This window comes from Lampetra planeri, chromosome 6, assembly GCF_965212315.1.
Source record: "Lampetra planeri chromosome 6, kcLamPlan1.2.h2, whole genome shotgun sequence".
Classification (NCBI taxonomy): Eukaryota; Metazoa; Chordata; class Hyperoartia; order Petromyzontiformes; family Petromyzontidae; genus Lampetra; species Lampetra planeri.
In genome coordinates, this window is record NC_136112.1 from 14314080 (window position 1) to 14335427 (window position 21348).

The 21348-nt window shown below is 47.9% G+C and overlaps 1 protein-coding gene across 1 annotated transcript in view; it reads right to left on the reverse strand.

Moving 5' to 3' along the window:
• Positions 1-5384: 5384 nt before the first annotated feature.
• DDR2 (discoidin domain receptor tyrosine kinase 2) overlaps positions 5385-21348 on the reverse strand; it is a 76976-nt gene continuing 61012 nt past the window's right edge. The window contains exons 18-20 of the mRNA XM_078595660.1: positions 20659-20893; positions 16672-16821; positions 5385-14138 (exon numbers count right to left, since the gene is read on the reverse strand). Of these exons, the coding sequence (XP_078451786.1) occupies positions 14007-14138; positions 16672-16821; positions 20659-20893 (517 nt within the window). The 3' untranslated portion in view covers positions 5385-14006. The remainder of the gene's footprint in view (positions 14139-16671; positions 16822-20658; positions 20894-21348) is intronic.

Here is a 21348-nt window from a genome sequence, read left to right on the forward strand (position 1 = left end):
CATTCTTTATTGGAACTTGGACACAGGTATGAAACAGAGCCTGTAAATAATTCACCCCCTTCGCCATGAGCAATGCCGGCTTTGGTATGAGCAAGAGAGACATCACCCAAAAATTCGCCAATTATATGTACAGTACAAAATAAACTCAACACATTCCTCAATCGTGCACCGTGTGGAACTTAATATGAAAAGTACATGATAGGCGACGTTTCGGGCAACGGCTCTTCGCAGCAGCAGCACATAGAGGCCAGAGAGATGGAGAGCAAACATCGCTCTCTCGATCTTTTTTTTGAAGGTTTATTACCCGGAATTTTGCCTTTTATATATAGTTATTTCTTTAAAAGGCCACTGTTATTGATGCATGTGTTGAGTAAAGTCACGTAGTTAGAAATAAAAGAAAAAATGTAAATATTTATTATTAAAATATTTATTATTAGTTAAATATTTTATTTTCAACTACGTGACTTTTTATTTAAATATTTTACTTTTAACTAAGTGACTTTACCGAAAGAACCAAAGAGTATGGATTCCTGCAGTCACGAAAGCTTCAAATCTAGAGTGAATGTGTTGAGTTGTTCTATGTGCTTGTGCACTACCGCCAATGCAGCAGCAGCAGCATACAAATTCTACCCAAAGTGTCTACGAGCACGGGGCAGTGCCAGTGTCGTGGCAGACAGATCTCAACATTGCCATTTAGCCTCTTACACAAATTGCCACCATACTGCAAGGGTAGGCGAGTAATCCGCCACAACGGTGAAGCCTGCAGGCGAATTCGATGCCTCCGTGGGGCGTACTAACGTGAACGCGACACGTGCGTTCGCGTCAGTTCGCTCCCCTTGCGTTGTTGAAGAAGCGATCGCAATTAGGTCTTGCCGCATCCCTCGGGCATCCGCGCCAGGCACTTCCCCCACACCTGCTGGGCGAATACCGAACCCTGAGAAAAGGTCACGATGTGCCGGGGGTAATTTGAACGCAAATCCTCACTGGCAACAGGTCGCCGTGCCATTTGCAATTGTAAAAAAAATGTCATAATAATTAAAATGCAGTTGCGTCAGATGTGGACGCATTCGATCGCTCCTACCCCGTAGCGTTTAAATAGCTTGGAATGACAACATGCAACCACATCGCAGGCAGAGCACGTGTCGACGACCCAAGGTTGTGTGTGCTCTGTAGACCAATCATTGTTGACCAATGATTGTCTACCAACAATTCTACACCAACCACCGTTTTCACCAAAAATGATTACACGCAGTAAATGCATCGCCACCATGACCTTAACCGATTCGCCTTCTCAAATTACATAAATTTGGTGAAAATTCCACGTTTGTATGGGGCGCCGTGATGGCGAGATGTTATCTCCCTCGCCTGGTCCGCAGGAGGTCGTGGGTTTGATCCCGGACCCTGATGATGCCTTTTGTATTTTCGGATTTTGCCCGTCTCTCTCTCTCCATAGTTGCCTGGATTTTTCTCCGGGTCCTCCGGTTTTTCCCCTCCACATGTTGCACACTCGAAATGAAGGACGTGGGCAGGTGCTCCAAATCGAGGGCAAGCACATTTATTGTGGTTAATATTAATCTTGTGAAGAACAGCACCGTCACTCTGTAAAATGGACCAGCACGTGTCACACACAGCAATTATTCCGAGTCGCCATTAACCATGTGGCTGGTGTATCCGTGCGGTTATTCATTAACAGTTTTCTCTTAAACCCAATTCTACTACTGATAACCCATCTTTGTCTTTGACAATCACATTTGCACATCACTATTCGAATATTCCTTTAATCCTAAGCTGTATGTCTATCTATACCATCCACTTATATCGGTATCTTACACCCATTATATGTACTGTATGTGTACAGTATACGTACTGTATATCACCATTGTACAGCTTACTACTTTACATGTGTTCTATTCTGAATAGCATTGCAAGTAGTCATACTCTGGGTACATGGGCATGGTTATAAACTAAACAGTATTAGAGTTAGAGAATTACAATGACAGTAGGTAATTACAGTGCGTCATCCTGACAATGCACAGTGCTAAAACGCATCTAATTGCATATATCACAAACGAATAATTCAAAGCCAAGCTTAACATCTATAGCAAGTCTAGAAGAAGTCTAGAACATTTATATAACGATCAAAAACAACATTTGGATCCTTTACCTGTAAAATGCAACAGCACGTGTCACACAGCAATTATTCCGAGTCGCCATTAACCATGTGGCTGGTTTACACGTGCGGTTATTCATTAACCCTGCCAGCCACCTACAGGCCCGACTCAGTCATCACATGCTGCTGTACACACATGCTTTGACGCACTGCACAGCACATCAGGACTTTCACAGAACCACACTTTACTCCCTTGCTGCACGAGGATATAATTAAAAGAGTGATCCATTCCTAATGTGCCACACACATTTAGAAACAAACATCATGCATTCAGAAGTTGTGTTGATGTCACAAGTGAAATGGGAGCCGCCACTCATATTTAAGACCTTCCCAAAAACCTCCCTCACCTTCTCCCCCCGTGTGAACAAACGCCTTCAAAAGGACAACATTCTCCAAAATCATCTCTTAACTTTCATTTAACGCGTAGGCTTTTCGCGACCAATATTATTTACAACGGAGGGTTTATTTCGATTTAAAGCTTTCGTGACTGCAGGGATTCATCTTCTTGGTTCTTTCGGTAAAGTCACGTAGAAGGGAAGTAATAAAATAATAAAAATAAAACATAATAAAATAATATATATTATTTTAAAAAGAAAACATAATAAAATAATATATATTATTTTATATATATTATATATTATTTTATTATGTCTTATTTTTATTATTTTATTACTTCCCTTCGACGTGACTTTACCGAAAGAACCAAGAACCTAATAATATATTATTTTATTGTTTTATTTTATTACTTCCATTCGACGTGACTTTACTGAAAGAACCAAGAAGAACGGAGGGGTTTTTTTTTTTTGGGGGGGGGGGGGCTTAGATCGCGTGGAATATAAAATGCTTCATTTGCCCGCCCCGCGTGAACATCGGCACTGTCAGCTCAGCTCGAGGTGCGTGTGTGGGTGGGTGTGTGTGTGTGGAGGGATAAGGCAAATTGTTTCCCGCATTTCTGTGACGCTCGTCACGTTTCACACGCACTCGTCCGTACACATTGGCTTGCTTCTGGCTATTCGCTCGCCGAGTTGTCATTGACGTCAGCCGACCGATAACTCGCCGTGAACCCCGTAAATCGGCGTGTGCTCGCGTGTGTGTGTGTCGACAGTTGTACCTCGCCAACGAATAGCGCTGCTATCAGCCTCCTGCAATTTCACCCCGAATCTGGAAGGATGGATTCTTGCATCACCGTCAATTCCGTTCCTAATGTTAGGAATTGATCGTGCAATTTGAACTTGTACGAAATCTTGACATAAAGCTTTCGTGACTGCAGGAATTCATATTCTTCACCGAAAGACCCAAAGAATTTGCACTTGTATTTATTTATTTAATGGGGCGCTACAGTGGTGTGATGTTATCTACCTTGACCGATATGCAGGAGAACGTGGGTTCGATCCTCAACCCTGGCGCCTGTTGTTTATTTGGAATTTCACCCGGAATCTGGAAGAATGGATTCTTGCATCACAGTAAATTCCGTTCCCAAGGTTGGGAATTGTTCGTGCAATTTGAACTTGTATTAAATCTTGACTTAAAGCTTTCGTGACTGCAGGAATTCATATTTTTCACCGAAAGACCCAAAGAATTTGAACTTGTATTTATTTATTTAATGGGGCGCTACAGTGGTGTGATGTTATCTACCTTGACCGGTAAGCAGGAGAATGTGGGTTCGATCCTCAACCCTGGCACGTTGTCCCCGTGGTTGCGTGGATTTTTTTTTTTATATCCGGGTCCACCGGTTTATCCCTCCGCATTTAGAAACATGCATTGAAATTATTTAGATTATTTTGCTACGATACATTTCCAGTGTAACCTATAGGCTTTCGCGTCTAATATGATCCATAAGAGGTTTTTGGGTTAGATCAATACAGCCAATTAGTAAGGTTTGCCACGTAAACAAAACATCCCAACTAGCATCAGTTGTACTTATTGACAAAACGAATTGTAAATGTTGTGGGTTTACTCTCCAACACACCGGTGTGCTGTACTAGTAACGAATTGACACGTTTTGTTTACGTGACAAACCTTAATAATTGGCTGTCGGGTGGTGGCCGGTTTAACGACACGTTTATATTAACGTGATCTAACCCAAAAACTTCTATAAATTTCCACTTGATAAGCCACTTTGTGGAGCTGTAAAATAAGTTAATACATCACTGGGCTGCCTCGTAGCATGGGAATGGTTTTTTTTAATTTCTATGTTGTTTCCCTTTCTTGTACTTTGAACGACTGCTCCTCAAAGACGCTCGTGTAACCAACAACCGCATCAGAACATCAACAGGCCAATGCGCGTCTCCTTTATGAACGGAACGTTAAAGACACAAGCCACAGTGGCGCGATTGTGGCCATGCAACTCAAGCTATGGACCACGTAGTAAACCAATGGAGTCCGTGCGCCTTCAAATGAGGACGCATAGCAAAACTTACACGAACTTTGTCTCCTGAAGCCCTCTCGTCGTGGCTAACAGATCTCGACATTGGTCTTTAGCTCCTTAACGGATTGTTGAAGTGAAAACAAGAGCCCCGCGTGACAATCAAAAAGTATCGTGACAATGTTCCGAATGAAGAATGTTTTTTTAAATCAGTACACAACTCCCTGCTGTGACATATGGATCGGAAACAATTATATTGAAAAATAATTTGTCGAAATTCAACTTGATAATTTTTTCCTCCTGTATTGATCAAATGGATACCAATTTGTAGGTTATCTGTGTAGAGAAACTGGGCTAACTACAAGACGTAACTTTTATTTTATCAGGTGAAGCCCACGTGGCTTTGAGCTATTTTCAGAGGCAACCTGGCCACGCACGATAGCTCATATATCATCATCATGCGGAAATTTATATTATCAGCCAAATAATCTAAATGCATGTTGTTTCTAAATTTGGAGGGCAAAACCGGACCCAGAGGAACATCCACGCGACCACCGGGAGATATTCCAAATATCCAACAGGTATTGTCTGGGTTGGGATCGAACCTACGTCCTCCTGCATACCGGGCGAGAGAGATAACATCTCCTCGCCACCACGGTGCCCCATAGGAGCGTGGAGTTTCCGTCATCTGCTCCAGACTATCATCATATAGAAACACGATTTCATACTAAACTTTAATTTATACCCGATCATCATTTATGAGAGGTAATGCGATCTCAATCTTCGTTGTGAAGTGTAAAAATAAGTAATCGGAAACCACAATTAAAATGACTCACACCGACGACACTCTCCAACTCCATAAACTTGTATTTGAAAAACATTTTACAAAATAGAAAACCAAACGTAGGATTTACGAAATCGGTGGCACGCACGTAACAAACCGATATAGCCCAGACGATGAGCAGGATAGACCTCTGATTAACGGATGAGCCTGCAATGATCAAATAAACTCGACAGAAGCGTCCGCGTGCACACAACCCCAGGCGCCATGTGCTTCTGTGTCGTCCGTTACTGTGCGCACTCGGCCTCGGCGGTGCTTGAAGGTCCAAGGTGCCTCGCGATTCGTGCGTTGACGAATGTTTTACGTCTTGTCCGATTGCGGTGAAGATTTGCCAGGTGTCTCAACCGTCAACAACAACAACAATGATGCGAACCGCCGCCGCGTAGGCGATGATGCTGCTGATGATGATGACGTGCGTTTCCGCCATTTCAGTAGCGTGTGAATTGGCCCCAAAGTGCAGTTTGGTGCATTAGTGGCCGGTGCCGAGAAGCCGATGGGTTACTGTGATCGGATTACTCACAAGAAGTTCTGTAATCGGATTACTAAAATGCAGGCATGGTAATCTCATACAACTACCTTTACATTTTCAGTGCGTAATCCGATTATCGTTGCGTGGCATGTACCGGTTTGTTACGTTTTTACGATGACTTTAATTTTCCTTTTAAAAGCATTTCAAAAATGATTCCACGGAAACCAAAGTGAGAAACGATGGTGTCGGCAAGGTTGGGTTCACGCGACATCGACAGCCGATGGGAGTACGCATCGCGGCACGTGACTTTTCAAGGTCAAATGAATGTCGCACGCACGTTCATTTGAAAGAAAGTAATCGGCATCGTATGATTTTTTTGTTGCAAGACTGAGCACCGCGCCCCAGTGCTTGTTTGAACACGGAGACACGACTCTGAAGTTATAACAAACAAACAAAACAGATGGCAGTGTATTTGCTCTTTAGTGGACCAAGCTGGACACGGCACTGAAGCGGGTTTCACGTGTCGTTCAATAATGTGTTCTGAGTTCTGTCTGTGTTGACGTGGAACAAAATGTGACGAATAATGCACGGTGCACACACGCAGCCAATAAAAGAACTCGACACATTCGTCAAAATATAAAATAAAGGTGACGTTTGGGACCATGGCCCACCGCTATGAAGAAGGGCCATCGCCCGAAACGTCACCCACTGTGCATTTTTTTTCTTTGAGGGTCACTGTCTTCTTGACGAACGTATTGAGTTATTTTTTTTTGCGATGTAACGCGGCCAGGGACCGAACCACGTAATCCCACACAAAAGTAATGGCAACGTAATGCAGAAAAGACTATAAACAAAACCCCTGTACGTTGCAAGATGCGTTACTTAAAAAAAATGTACAAACTGCGATTAAGGCTTACTACGGAGCAATTGCCAAGGCTCTCGGTTATCATCTTACAGTTTGATTAGCGCTCATCAAGGTGCAGTGCCAATGTATTTGTAACAGCCTTACATACATTATATATATAAAATAATAACAACAATAAATTCTTTTTTTTTTAACCCAGGAAAGCCTCACCGAGTCTCAAGACTCATGTTCAGGAGGGTCCTGCTTGGGATATTTGGCCCGTTACAATTACTTTTTGGCATGCCGGAGGAAATCCACGGCAACGTGAAGGGAGAACACTCCGCTTTACAAATAGCATCTCCGAACCTACTTGCCGTGCTGCTTCATGTACAAGCACCCCCCCCCCCGTCCGATGGGCAGCGACTCTGTCTCTGCGTGATCCACCAAAACCCTCAACCTACCAGTTGACGGAATACACGCGCGCGCGCTCGTGTGCGTGTGCATTGTCGCCGCACCCAGCGACATCTGAATGCGGGAGGCTTGCTTAACAGACTGGCTTTGCTGCGCTTGTTAAAAAAATAGGGGTGTCATTTATTCACCCCCACCCCCCCAAATTCCACCATCCCCAGAAATTTGATTAATTGCCGTGATTTGGCGGTCGCATTTTAATTCGAGACCCCACTCTCTCTCTTTTTTTTTATACCGTCTCGTTTGTGCTGACCGTAATATGTGCACCTCGTTTGCACAAATCAAACAACATCGATTCCCACGCGCGCATCATGGAGCCACAAGAGTCGGATGTTAACCGATGCATTGCCGTCGCATCCGCCCCTCCTCCCTCCTACCGATGTATCTCTTCCTAGACAGGGCGATCCGTCTCTAGATGCCCCACCGACGTCCAATGGACGCTCGGTTGTAGCGTAGTGCGTGATTTTTTTTTTTTACGCGAGCTGGATCGGGTGGATGTGGAACAATTACGTGCCCCCCCCTCCCTTACATTCGCCCCACACTGGATTTCTCGTGGGGGGTCACAATTTTTTTTTTCAAATTTTATTTTACCAGCAGGTAAGGCCCACTGAGCTATGTAACTGTTTTTTTCAGAAGCGACTTGGTCATCACAAACGATAGCTCGACGAAGTGGCTTATCGTCGTGTCGACATTTATAGCAGCCAGATACTCCAAGCGCGTGGTGATGTTGATTATAAATGTGGAGGGAAAAACAGGAGGACCCGGAGAAAAATCCACGCGACCACGGGGAGAGAGAGACACGCAAACTCCAAATATACATCAGGCGTCAGCGTGGGGATCGAACCCACGGCCTCCTGTATACTAGGGAGGTAGTTAACATCTCGCCACCATGGCACCAAAGACCGTGTGTATGCGACAAAAGTGAAGAGCGGTGGCGCAGTGGTTAGCGCACTGCGTTACGAACCCGGCGACCCAAGTTCGATTACTGGTCATGACCAATAGTGACGATTATCTGAGCCGGAATTGGGCCTCCCCTAGGGGCGAATCAGCCTCAAATTATTACTTGGTGCAGTGTTTAAACATCAGCACCGGGAAGACAAAGGCGGCCGGGCGTGGTGCTAACCACCAACTCGTGTATGCCATACCGACATAAATAGGTGCTCGCTAACAGCATTTGCCCCAACAGTCAGTTAAGGGCGACACGGGGGGATATTTTTTATGTATTAAACAAAACCGCGACATAATCAATGACCTCAGCTTACAAGGCATCATTGAACATGGAGTGCAAATCACAGCGGCTACGCTGAATAGAGCATTCCAGGCGAGTGTCAATCTCTTGAACATGTGCACTGAGATTTGTGGGAGGCAAGAGTAGAATAGAGGCTTTGATATAAAAATGTCTCCTCTACCGTTACTCCCCATTACTTCTTTTTGTTTAAGTGGGGTGTCTATAAAGTGCCCACCCCTGTCTGGACATGATGCACAGGGGACTCTAGGGTAGTCCCCCACCCCCTAGGCACACAGTCGCTGCGCTGCTAGCGGACTCAACGAGCACAGGAGTAGAATTTGACAGCGCGCGTCTCGAATGCGATCGACTCGTGACTACACAACGCTGGAGGTTGTTGTTTTTCTTGCCCGTAAAGTATTGCGAGTTAAGATTTCACTGAGCGTCGCCTCTCTTTTTAGACGATTGCATAAATACTGTATTGGCACCACGGTGATGTGCAGACGTGTGCACGCGTGTGTGCGCGTGTCGTCTTCGCGTGCGTGTGAGATGGCATAGTGGTTCGTGCGCTCTGCACCACGACTCCGGTGATCTGGCTTTCGATTCCTGGGCTGATGCACGTCAGTGGCAATTGGTAACCGAAATTTGGCCTTTGGTCTCAATGGCCCATAGGTGCGACTCGGCCTAAAACGAGTAGCCGGTGTGGCGTGTGAACATCAGTGTCGAGTAGACAGTGGCCATGGCCACCACACTCTCCCCCTGTCTTTCTGTGCACCGTGCCGGCCTCAAGAGGAGCTCGCTCATAGCGTCCGCCTCTATCGTTGACAATGCCAAACAGGGAGGATGTGTCTCTCTAGGTGGTTTGGTGCACTACACCGATGACGAACACTAGGCTCGCCGCGATATAATTCATTACGATACAATTCGATATAATATCGATTGTCGAGGCACCGTTTCGGGTTTCCCGTAACTGTGTAATGTCATTTTCACATTTGCATCGTAGCGTTGTGCTTTGCTGTAAAACCGGTACATATGCGATTTAAGTTCAAAAGTTCTTCCGACTGCAGTTCGGTAAACGTAAGCCCGCCCACAATCCTGGCACTTAATCATTGCGGCTCTGCAACCGCGAACGCGACACGTCATCAGTCCCTCGCAAATGATTCAAGCAGCCAAGAAAACAACGATGTCGCCACCCCGCCAATTACTCCAAGAAAACTAAAAAAAACATTTCGCAAGGCGCTAATTTAACGGATAATAGCTATTTATTTACACCTTTATTTATTGAGATTGTAAATTTCATAAATACTTTGTCAGGATGTGACACATTTAAGAAAAGAGTTTAAAAAACAGAAATGATGATCACGATGTTTTGGTTTCTGACACAAAACCGACGACGCGGTTATCGTGGGCCTTACATCGTTACGGCATATCGTAGAAGCGTCACATCGCGGCGACCCAAGTTAATCCACGAGCATCCGAACCGATGGGTCTGAAGGGACTTCTCCGTGGTGCAGCAGCAGCAGCAGTAGCTGGCCACTCGCAGGAGGTCCGCACGTTGCCACCAGCATTTGACGTTTCCCATTTTTAAGAAATTGGTTTCACCGCTCCCGTAGGGAAGGTTATAATGACCCTGAATGCAGGTGAATTCGGCCTACAAACTCCGCAGTTATTTTTACCTTTGTGAAATTTCACAAAGACCAGTTGTTGCTTCTTGGAGAGAAAACAATATATCAGGTGGTGAGATCATCAGCATGCTCTGCTGACTTCTGTTCGCGTGATGTAAACACCTTTCACGTATGATTCATAATTGTTTTTTTGTTTGGGTCAGATCACGAAAATGAAATGTCTGTCGTAAACCCTCCTCCGCCCAACACAACCAATTAATGAGGTTGTCACGTGAACATGCGTGCCAATATATTACTGCTTCGGCACAACTGGTGTGTTGGAAAGAAATGCGCACACGTTCAACAGCTGACTGGCAAAAACAACCCCCCATCTCTTCGGCGGCTGCGAGGGGCTGGTAACCCCTTAACCTTTAAACTCAATCACCAAAAAACCACGAATAAAAGATCATAATAAGCTTGTGCCGGAGGGCCCAGAGGAGAACTGGCGTTCATGGTGGAGCCAGGAGACTGAACCCCCACCGTCGGGGTTCCTCCAGAAACAGCATAACACCACTGCGAGTAGCCACATGGAATGTACGAATGCCTGCTGTCGGGGAGAGGCTGCCGTTTCTCTGTCAGGAGCTGGGACCGGTATCGCCTGGACCTCTGGAATACAGGAGGGCTGGTGGACTAGTTCTGGTTCATCACGAGGGGTGGACAGTCCTGCACTCGGGGCAGGAAATAGCCACTTAAAAGGCAGTGGCTCTGCTTATGAGCAAAATAATGGAGTCTGGGAGCAGGGCAGTGAGGTCTGGGAGCTGCAAGTCCCAGAGTGTTGTGGACTCACCTCCCCATCAATAGGAGGCGAGAAATAGTGGTGATGGCTTATACTCCCATCGAAAGCGAACAGCTGGGGGGATGCAGGCAAGGCTGATGAGTCAAGATGCCTTCTATCACCTCCTGTCACAGCTGCTAGCTAAAGTGGCCCCTCAGGTTAGAGTCACCCTGTTGGGTGACATTAATGTCCAAGTGGGTCATGACACCAACACCTGGGCTGGACTGATTGGACGGCATGGGCCACATCAGCTTAATAATAACGGAAGGAGGCTGCTAGTCATCTGAGCAGCCCATGGACTTGTAATCACCAACAGGCTTTTCCAGCATTGGCGTATCTACACATCATAGATGCACACCAGGTCCAAGCAATACCACCTGCTGGATTATATAGTGATGGAACAGCGGGTGCGGGTTTATGTCCTAAACACCTGAACTTGTCATCTGTAAGATGCACCTGCCATTCGTCCACTGTGGTAATGGGTATCTACCCAGGACCCCATTTAAACCCACAGTGGCTTGGTCTCAGCTAGCTAATCGCTTGCAGCTGGGTTTGGCATTGTCCCCCCCCCTTCCTCCTGAATCCGAGGGGAAATGGGTGAGGTTCAGGACTGTGGCTCGTGCAGATGCAATGGCAGTATTGGGTATGTAGTCCAGACCTCTCCAGAGATCCTGCCTAACAGAGGCATTGTTCTGGCTTGCTGACATAAAGCAACAGGCCCACTCCCAGTCTATAACATCCCACGTTGAAGAATGAAGCCTTTGCTTGGAGGTTTGGAGAGCTGTGCGGTGCTACAAGTGTGCGTGGTGGTTGTGGGTTGAGGAGATGGAAAATGGCTCAGTAGTTCGTGATCACAAATCACTGTTTAATTCCATAAAAAAGGAACTTGAAGTGCCACACCTATTACCACCCTCAAGGGAAAGAACGGCGATCCAAACACCAACTACCAGGAAGAGATCTGCAGGATTACCGATCATTTCTGAGGTCTTGGAGGAGGAGAAATCCTTCAGCCCAGAAAACGGCATGGAGTAAGGTGGGGATGACCCTGCTGGGGCTGCAGTGCCTCAAATACTGGAAGATGTAGCCACACACAGTAAGTGGCTGGCTGAGGTACCATTTGTTGAGAAGTGCGAAGAGCAATCCAGAGTCTGAGACCAGGAAAAGTGCCAGGCAGAGATTATCTCCCAAGCGAATTGTTGAGGGAGGGTGGCGTTGATCTGCAGACTGGCCTAAATGACATAGTCAAAACTGTCTGGACTCCAGCAGGTTCCGCAAGATTTTAAGGATGCCCTGGTGGTCCCCTTCTTTAAGAATGGGGACCGTACTGATTGCAACAACTACCGAGGAATCTGTCTCCTCTGTGTGCTGGGAAGGTTCCTGGTAAGGATTATTCAACATCGTCTTGCCAGGCACGCTGAGGAGATGCTTGCGGAGCCCCAATGTGTTTTAGGTTCAGGCGGTCCTGCACATATTCCATATTCTCTGTCTGACTGATACAACAGATATGTACAGGATTTTACTGGGACCTACATCTCTGCTTTCTTGACCTGGCCAAGGCCTATGATACCATCTATATGCTATGGTTCTGGGTTATCCTTCATGTATGTATGTAGAACTTATTTTGAGGACCTTCATGATGGTGGACAGGCCCGGGTAAAGCTGTGTGACCAGCAGTCAGGTCCACTTTAGGGTGCGACAGGGATGTCCTCTGGCTCTTACATTATTTAACATATTTTTGCAACCACGTAGTTTGAGAAGCTTTCCATCGTTATACCAGAGGAAGTTCCATCTGGTAATATACAATAGTATGCTCATCAATGTCCGGGTGTGGTCAAGAGATGGCTCCCATTTGGTCAACCATGTTATGTATGAACTGGTGATTGCTGCTCACTCTGAGAAGTTGTAGACTCTGCTGAACCTAGAGCGAGTCACTAAGAGCTGGGGCAGTTGTGGAGAGAGTGGAAAAGTTTCTATACCTGGTCAGTGTGCTTATAACCAGCACTGGTTTGGAACCAGAGGTCTCATTCAAAATCAGTCTAGTGGCATTATCTTTCATCAGCTGCGTAATGCTGTGCGGAAGCCCCCTGGTCTGTCGCTCCACACAAAGCTTCGGGTCTTCTCAGGCTACAGTTATGCTCTCCCTTCTCCATGCGTGTGTAACGTGGAACCCTCCAAAGGAACATCTGCGCTGGTTTGACACATTCAGGCTGGCCTGCCTATGATCCATCCTGGGTTTAACCAGACTGGATTGTGTGAGCAAACAGATCCTTGAAAGATCTAAACACAGACCCATCGGTAATCTACTCCAACAGGCGAGGCTGCGTTGGCTGGGTCATGTAGCCCGAATGCCCAGCCACCTTATGCACAAGCAGATTATATTTGGTCAAATAGATGGGACTAAATGGGCACGGCACAGGTTAGAGAAGATAGAGAAGAGATGGACTGATGTGGTACAGAAAGATGTGGAGCTGATTGGACTTGCCGATGACTGGTACCAGCAGTGTCAAGATTGCCCTCTGTGGAGGAGGCACATGATGGAAGCTGCTGGGGAGTTATAGGCAGTCACCCTCCAACGACAACGGAGGCTGGAAGAGCGACGCTCACAACGAGTGGAGCGCCGGGCGGCTAAAACGCAGCAAGTTTGGCACAGTGGAGAGCACAGCTGATGCATCTGCCAGTCATTTCAATCAACCCAAGGCACCTGTATCTGTCCCATGACCTCCTGCCAACGAACCTTTGACACTTCACGTGGCCTCAATGTGCTCAAGCACCGTGGTAACGTCACCGCCACTCAGTGGTGAACGGCAATTTTTGCTTTCGTTGTAGTGTGACAGTGTGTGTGAGTGTGACTGTGTGAGTGGGGAGCGGAAGTGCAGCGGTTAGCGCACTGCGCTACGAACCCCCCCGGTCCGAGTTCGATTCCCGTTCATGGCCAACACCAGTGACGATTATTTGAACTGGTCCTGGGCCTCCCCTAGGTCGACTCGGCCTCAAATGAGCACTGGGGAGACAAAGGCGGCCGGGCGCGGTGTTGGCCACCCACCCCCTTTGTGCGCCGTGCCGTCCTTCATAGGTGCTCGCCAATAGCACTCGCCCCGACAGTCTGTCCAGGCTGTTTCTTTCGTCTTTGTTCCGTCTTTGTGTTGATTGTGACTGCGCGAGTGACCGTGCGCGCTTGCGCGTGCCTACGGCTGGAGGGCGCGTAGTACGTTGTGCAGCTGCGGGAAGGAGGGCCGGGCGCGCGAGTCCCGTCTCCAGCACGCGCACATCAGCTCGTACAGCGGCTCAGGGCACAAGGCCGGTCTGGGCAGCACCGTCTGGGCGGTGAGAGGGGTGGGTTCGGGGGGGGAGCACACAAAGGCACAACACGTATAGCCTTAACAATATGGTGGGGCGAGTGCTGTTAGCGAGCACCTATGAAGGCTGGCACGGCGCACGAGGTGGTTTGGTTGTCAGCACCACGCCCGGCCGCCTTTGTCTCCCCAGTGGCGATGTTTATACACCGCACCAGGTACTCTTTTGAGTCAACATTTACGCATACGGAAATACAAACACAAGCACATGAGCACGCACAAATGCCGCTTCAGCGTGGGGAAAAACATTCATCCAGTAGTCGGTCAAGACTGGCTTCCTCTGACGAGAAAACCAAAGCTCATCACACACGGGCATGCCGCTTCATCAGAATCAAACAAATTATTTGGTGACGCTGCGTTTGGCAGTGGTGCACAAGCACAAATGACAACGCGCTGTGAAGAAGGGGGCATTGCCCTGAAACGTTGCCTATAAAATACTTATCAAGGCCACCACAGTGTCACTGACAAACGTGTGGTCGAGTTCTTGTGTTTCATCGGAGACCATTAGTCAAAGATGGCCCTGGCGCTGTCTCGCTGATCACTCGTAAACACAACCAAAGACAAAGATCCCCCATGTAGCCTTAACAGACTGTTGGGGCAAGTGCTGTTAGCAAGTAGCAATAACGAAGGCCGGCACGCCACACAAGGAGGTGGGTGGCCAACACCACACCAAGGCCGCCTTTGTCTCCCGAGTGGCAATGTTTACACACCGCACCAGGTGCTCATTTGCGGCCGAGTCGACCTAGGGGAGGCGCACGATCGGTTCGGATAATCATCACTGGCTTTGGCCAATTCGAACTTGGGTCACCAGGTTCGTCGCGCAGTGGCGCTAACCACTGCGCTACCACTCCCCACTCGTAAACACAAAAACATGCACGCACACAGACACGCGCGCGATATCAACGCAGCCGTCACGCCCTCCCGTAGCACTCGCTCGAGCTGTCGAGCCGGGGTGGGCAGGACAGCAGGGAGTGGCCCTCACCTCTCACGCGGTCATAGCAGACACCTGCCGAGCGCGCCTGTCACACAGGTCTGAGCAAACAACTCAGCTGGGACAATGGCAAAGGTGTTTTCATTTTCGTGAAGCTCGCCGAGGAGGAATGCGGCTGTAGTGAGGTGGCTCCTCACGAAATTCCAGGCCCTTCTCGACTGGGGCACCCCCCCCCCCCTGCTGCTACCTCTGCTGGTGCTGCTGTGGCTGTGAGTGGAATATTTGTTTGTATTTTTGCGAAGCTTCTCGTTTAAGTTCTAAATATGTTTTCTTTAAAGGTTGTAAAAGTATGCTTGCACGGAAAACACCGCGGGGTCTAAATGTGGTGGTGGGCGAGAGATCCACTCGCGATCGTAAGGCCGCGCGCGTTGAAATCCCCCTTTTTGCTCTGGGGTCAATACTAATTCAGCACCCTGTATTGGTGGTCAAACTACCTACGGATAGACTGGCACCCACCATGCTAATGTGGAATTTCCGCCACTGGCTCAGGGAGCTCACCATTTGCTCATTTGAGCAAATAGTGACCCTTCACTTTTAACTTTTTTTTTTCGTACAGAAGGTTTTTACATTTCATTCATGTTTGAGTTCATGGCAATACGTGTTGAGTCACTGCCACGCTTGTGTCATTTTTATCCTTAATGCTGGAGATTAGTGAACGGTGGGGTGGGGGGGATGTATGGCATATTTTACGTTTATGCAGCTCGCTTGAATTTTCACGATGACAAATTTGCTTCTTCGACCCTCTGCTTGCATGACCCCTGGTTTGCGCGAGCAAGCGGCCACTCGTCGTGTTTTGACATCCGTTCGCGCGTGCGACGATGCGTCGAATCGCGCTTATCTGAATCGGTTGTTTTCACGTCGCGCGTGTCAATTAGTTTTTTACGTGATGTAAACAAATGAACGAATCAATTCTCAAACAGAATTTGGATTCCTGAATTGGGACAATTGAGAGGATCGCGCGGGCAGAGATCCCCTGCATAGCCTACACAGGGTGTTGGGAAAAGTGCTGTTAGCGAGCACCTGTGAAGGCTGGTATGGCATCAGTTTCAGTTTCATTTATTTGGTATAGCCCTGTGAGCCATTCGGCTCTTGAATCGGGTGCAACGGCAACAAACAAAAAACTAAAACATGAACAAGAACACATCTTACAGTGACTATGTGACAACAACAGCCGCCATTCACCACTAAGTGGCGGTGACATCCCCATGGCGTTTGTGCCAGGCTAGGTGCACTTTAAGGCCACGTGAAGTGTCAAACCCCCGCTCACAGAGAGTCACGGGACAGACCCAGGTGGTGCCACGGGTTGACTGAGTGAAACGACTGGCCTATGTACTACCTACTGTGCCAACTCGCTGCATTTTAGCCCCCCGGCGCTCCGCTCTTGGTTGTTGTGAGCATCGCTCCTCCCATAGCTCTCCGTTGTTGCTGGAGAGCGACTGCCTCCAACTGCCCAGCGGCGTCCTTCACGAGCCTCGCACAAGTCCGCACGCTCGTGCCGCCGCTTACCTGTCGGCCCTGGTCCCTGAAGAACTCGCCCGTGTTCTCGATGACCTGCTCATCAGTAAGCGCCCCGTACGGCTGCTCCCTGCACAGCGTGAGCATCTCCCACAGCGTCACGCCAAACGCCCACACGTCGGACGCCGGCGTGAACTTCCCCTGTTGGCCGACAGAGACGGAACACAGACAGAGTTTACCACCACCACTACCACCACAACCGCAATGCTTTAAACCTGCCTTCTGTAGGGTGCCTGTCGCGGATCTGGCTACTGCCACTCTCATCGTCGATCCGTCACCTATTCGTCTCTCTGATTCTGCTACCATCACTGCCACAGTTATTGTATCCCACCGCTGATCTGTTTCCCCTTCATCGCTCTGTTTATATTTGACCAGGTAAGGCAGACTGAGCCATATAGCTCTTTTTCAGAAGCGACCTGGCCACAAATGAAAGCTCAACAAGGTGGCTTATCATGTGGAAATTTATAGCAGCCAAACAATCTAAACGCAGGTTTCTAAATGCGGAGGGATAAACCGGAGAAAAATCCACGCAACCATGGGGAGAACACGCAAACTCCAAATATACAGCAGGATCGAAGCCACGACCTCCTGTATACTTGGCGAGGTGGTTAACATCTGGCCACCGCAGTGCCCCACCCCCCCCCCCTTGCCACTTGGGCTCACAGCGCAAATGTTTGATCGGTGCCAAAACTCAGCGTTCACATTTCATGGCCTAGGGCCAGGAGGAATGTCATGAATATCGCCTTTCTCATAACGCGTAGACAATCGCTGACCGTCCGCAAATATTTGCACAAGTCGAAGAGTCACGCGATGCACGGAGACGTCATCGATCGCCGCATTTCTAAATGCGGTGCCCTGCAGGCTGTCCTAGCGCGGCGTCATAACAAGCCCTGTTTGTTGCAAGAAGCTGATCTAAAAATCACAATTCAATGCAAACGATTCCCGGTTGCACTTTACGTACAAGTAAAAACGCATCACCTTTGTTGTGAACACCGCCTCGCGGTGAGCCAACGCTTGGGGGCATCGCTGTAAGTTCTTGCGTGCCAGTCTAATGGCTCTGAAGCAGTTCATGGACTACACACTGCTTAAATTGCGAGCATATTACACATGCTTCTGTGAATTAAGCTTTTCACAACAAAGCCAGTGGTAATGAACAAAATTTAATATATTTGTTTATGTTTGTACACCCCTGCTCATGCACTTTGTACAATACTTTATTAATTACTTCGCAGGTGAGAGCCCGTTCAGATTCAATCGCGATTTGACAAATGAATGGCTTGCCCTCTAGTCCAATAGTAATTTTGTATTTTAAAATGTAAGCTCGGTTTCGGAGATACGACCAGTAACACCGAATGTATGAGAGTATTCCCTCGTTCTTTAATAACTTGCTATCCGTGATTTTGGCTATCCGCGAATTGCGCCTCGAACTCTACACGACTGCACTGAGAGAGAGAGAAAGTGATGAGATAAAATCACGAGATAAAGTGATGACGCATAGAATCATAATTTCAGTTACGTTCATTTGTAAACAATGTTTTTATACTTCAATGTATTTTTTTTATTTACTTTATGTTCATTATAAGCGATTATTTTCGTGTTATGATCATTTTCGTGTGTTTAATAGCTTTTTGTATGCATGTATTAATTTAAGGTAATTAATTCAAAAGATATACGTTTTCTTAGGCCAATATCATTATCCGCCAAATTTGCTATTCACAAGCATCTCCGGAACGTATCCCTCGTGACTAATAACAAGGCAATACTGCACTTGAAAGAAAACATATTTCATCGTCTTCTTGGTTCTTTCGGTAAAGTCACGTAGAAGGGAAGTAATAAAATAATAAAAATATAAAACATAACAAAATAATTCTCACGACGTTTCGGCCACAACGCAAGCAGCAGTCCTCAGGTGAAGAACAGAGCCATTCAGACTCTGCCTTCTCGACAGACCTGTTTTCCACCTGAAGACGGCTGCTTGCGTTGTGGCCGAAAAGTCGTGAGAATTATTTAGTTATGTTTTATATTTTTATTATTTTATTACTTCCCTTCTACGTGACTTTACCGAAAGAACCAAGAAGATGAATCCCTGCAGTCACGAAAGCTTTAAATCGAAATATTTCATCGTATCGGCATGATGCATCGAATAGTTTTCTTCAGCAATTCCGCCATTATCACCATCAAGGCCGCCTTAGAACAGTGCAATGGCCCATGAACAAAGTCTCCCAGAATGCACCCGATCTCATCAGATGTCGGAAACTAAGCAGGGGTCGAGCCTGGTCAGTGCTTGGATGGGCGACCACCTCGCGCGAAACACGTGTTGTGCAGGAGGCAGCTGCGCGAGTACATTTACCAGACATCTGTGAAAAAGAACTTCATAGCCCATCGGATTCCCCCAGTCTAAATAAAGATCACGATTCTGATACATTGCCAGCAGATGTCTGCACTATGCTCCACCCACTTTCAACCAAAACCCGCATTGACCTATGGGGCGAAGTATGGTCAGATAACTCCCATGACCCACACGGCATGGGAGGATGGGCAACTAGCGTGCGCAATCAACGATGCTATCGGGCTGCTCTCAGTACTACGTGATGGTCAATGCAGGCCAGTGCTGCAAGGTCCGTTGTTGTACTGTACTTTGACGCTCCCGTGTCTATGCTCCCCGCCTGCACCGAGCCGCGGTGACCAACATGGTGAAGTTTGGTCGAAAAACCACCACGACCAACGTTGCGGATCGAGGCTTTCATGAAACAGTGGATTTACTAAAGAGCTGTACGCGTGCATACATACATACAAACCAGGGGAATATAAAGCCGCTCATATGGAATGTGTTCCCTATATTCAAATTGATCCAAAACAAAATGTCGGAAGATCCGATGTTCAGCTTGTTTCTCGGACTAATCCGAAAACATGACACCGCAGGAGGTGACATCTCTTCCCTAACGCCACGTACGTGCTCTTCCCACCGAGAGCGGTGTTCGCGTGATACCGCTTTTGAAAGCACGGACAATAACAATTTCAACCTGTAACGCACCACGCCTGCGCCCGCTCTCGTAGAGAGAGAACGGCTCGAGAGGCGCGAGGAGGAACCACAGACAAGCGGGGAGGCAGCAGCCACGCGGTGAGCGGGGCACCCAAAAGATTACCCAAGCTCTGCGGTCCTCGACATATAAAGATGTTAGGGGCCAATTTGTGAGCGTTTTACATGTGGGGGGGGGGGGGGGGAAACCAGAGCGCCTGCAGAAAACCCACGCATGTGAGGGGGAAATGCTCGATCCCATACAGACGGAACAGGTGGAGTCCATATTTCTGCTGTACCGCTGTCTCCTGGCGAGCTCAGGGTAACAGCTTCCTCAACGTCCATAGGAAGGGAAGCTTCACAACATTTGTGTGATAGACCAACCTTCACTGCCTCCTCCACAGTGCTGGATTACAGGCATGCGCCGCCACCAAAGATGTGTTAAATTATTCCAAAATATAAGTGATCGGAAAATCCCCCCCCCCAAAAAAATGTGTATGAAATTGTCCTTAAAAGTCCGAAAGGCAGAACACATTTCATACCTAGCAGCGCTGGTCTCTGCTCTGCTGTGCGGATCACTGGCTGGCCGCCATACCCTCATGCTGCACGGCAGTGCTCAAGCGGGTGGGCGAGACGTTAACTACCTCGCCTGGTATATGGGAGATCGTGGGTTCGATCCCGACCCTGACGCCTGCTGTATATTTGGAGTGTGTATGTTCTCCCCGTGGTCGCGTGGATTTTTCTCCAGGTCCTCCGGTTTTTCCCTCCACATTTAGAATCAACATCACGAGTTACGACTATTTGGCTGCTCTTAATAAATGTCCACATGACAAGCCACTTCGGTGGGCTATCATTTGTGATAGCCAGGTCGCTTCTGAAAAATAGCTACAATGGAGCTTACCTGGTAAAATATAAAAATAAGTTTGGTTGCGTTTAGGGTGTGGGCCGGGCACACGTACCAGCAGGATGCTCTCCCAGGCCATCCAGCGGATGGGCAGCACGGCACGGCCCTGGATGCGGTAGTAGTCCCCACTGTACAGGTTTCGGCTCATGCCGAAGTCGGCGATCTTGATCGTGTGGTGCTCCCCTACCAGGCAGTTGCGAGTGGCCAGGTCCCGATGCACAAAATTGAGGGACGACAGGTAGGCCATGCCCGACACGATCTGGCTGGCCATGTACACCAGCTTGTCGAGCCTGGTGTGATGGTGGCGGTGGCGGCGTTGGCACGCGGGAGAGACAGGGCGAGAGACGGAGACCCCCACACATCTCCCGTGAACATTGCGGTCGGGAGAGGCGAGCAAGGGAGCTCTCGGTGAGAATAAAAACACGACTGAGCGAAGCTGTGCAACACTAGGGGGTCACTTATCAATGCATGCATGTTGAACTTCTTTCGCACCGTACTTAGCCAACCGTGCTAATCGGGGGGAGGGGGGTAGGACAACAAACCAAACACAAAAAGCAGTTCTAAAGAAATTAGTTTTCAATCTAGATGATGATTTAAAAGTGCATAGCTCCAGTGGCTTCCTAATATCGGAAGGAAGAGCATTCCAGACGGCCGCAGAAGCGCATCTGAAATCGCGCGATGCGGTGACCATTCGATGTTTATCCAAAATCCGCTGCGAGGATGCCCGGAGCTTGCATGACGGTTT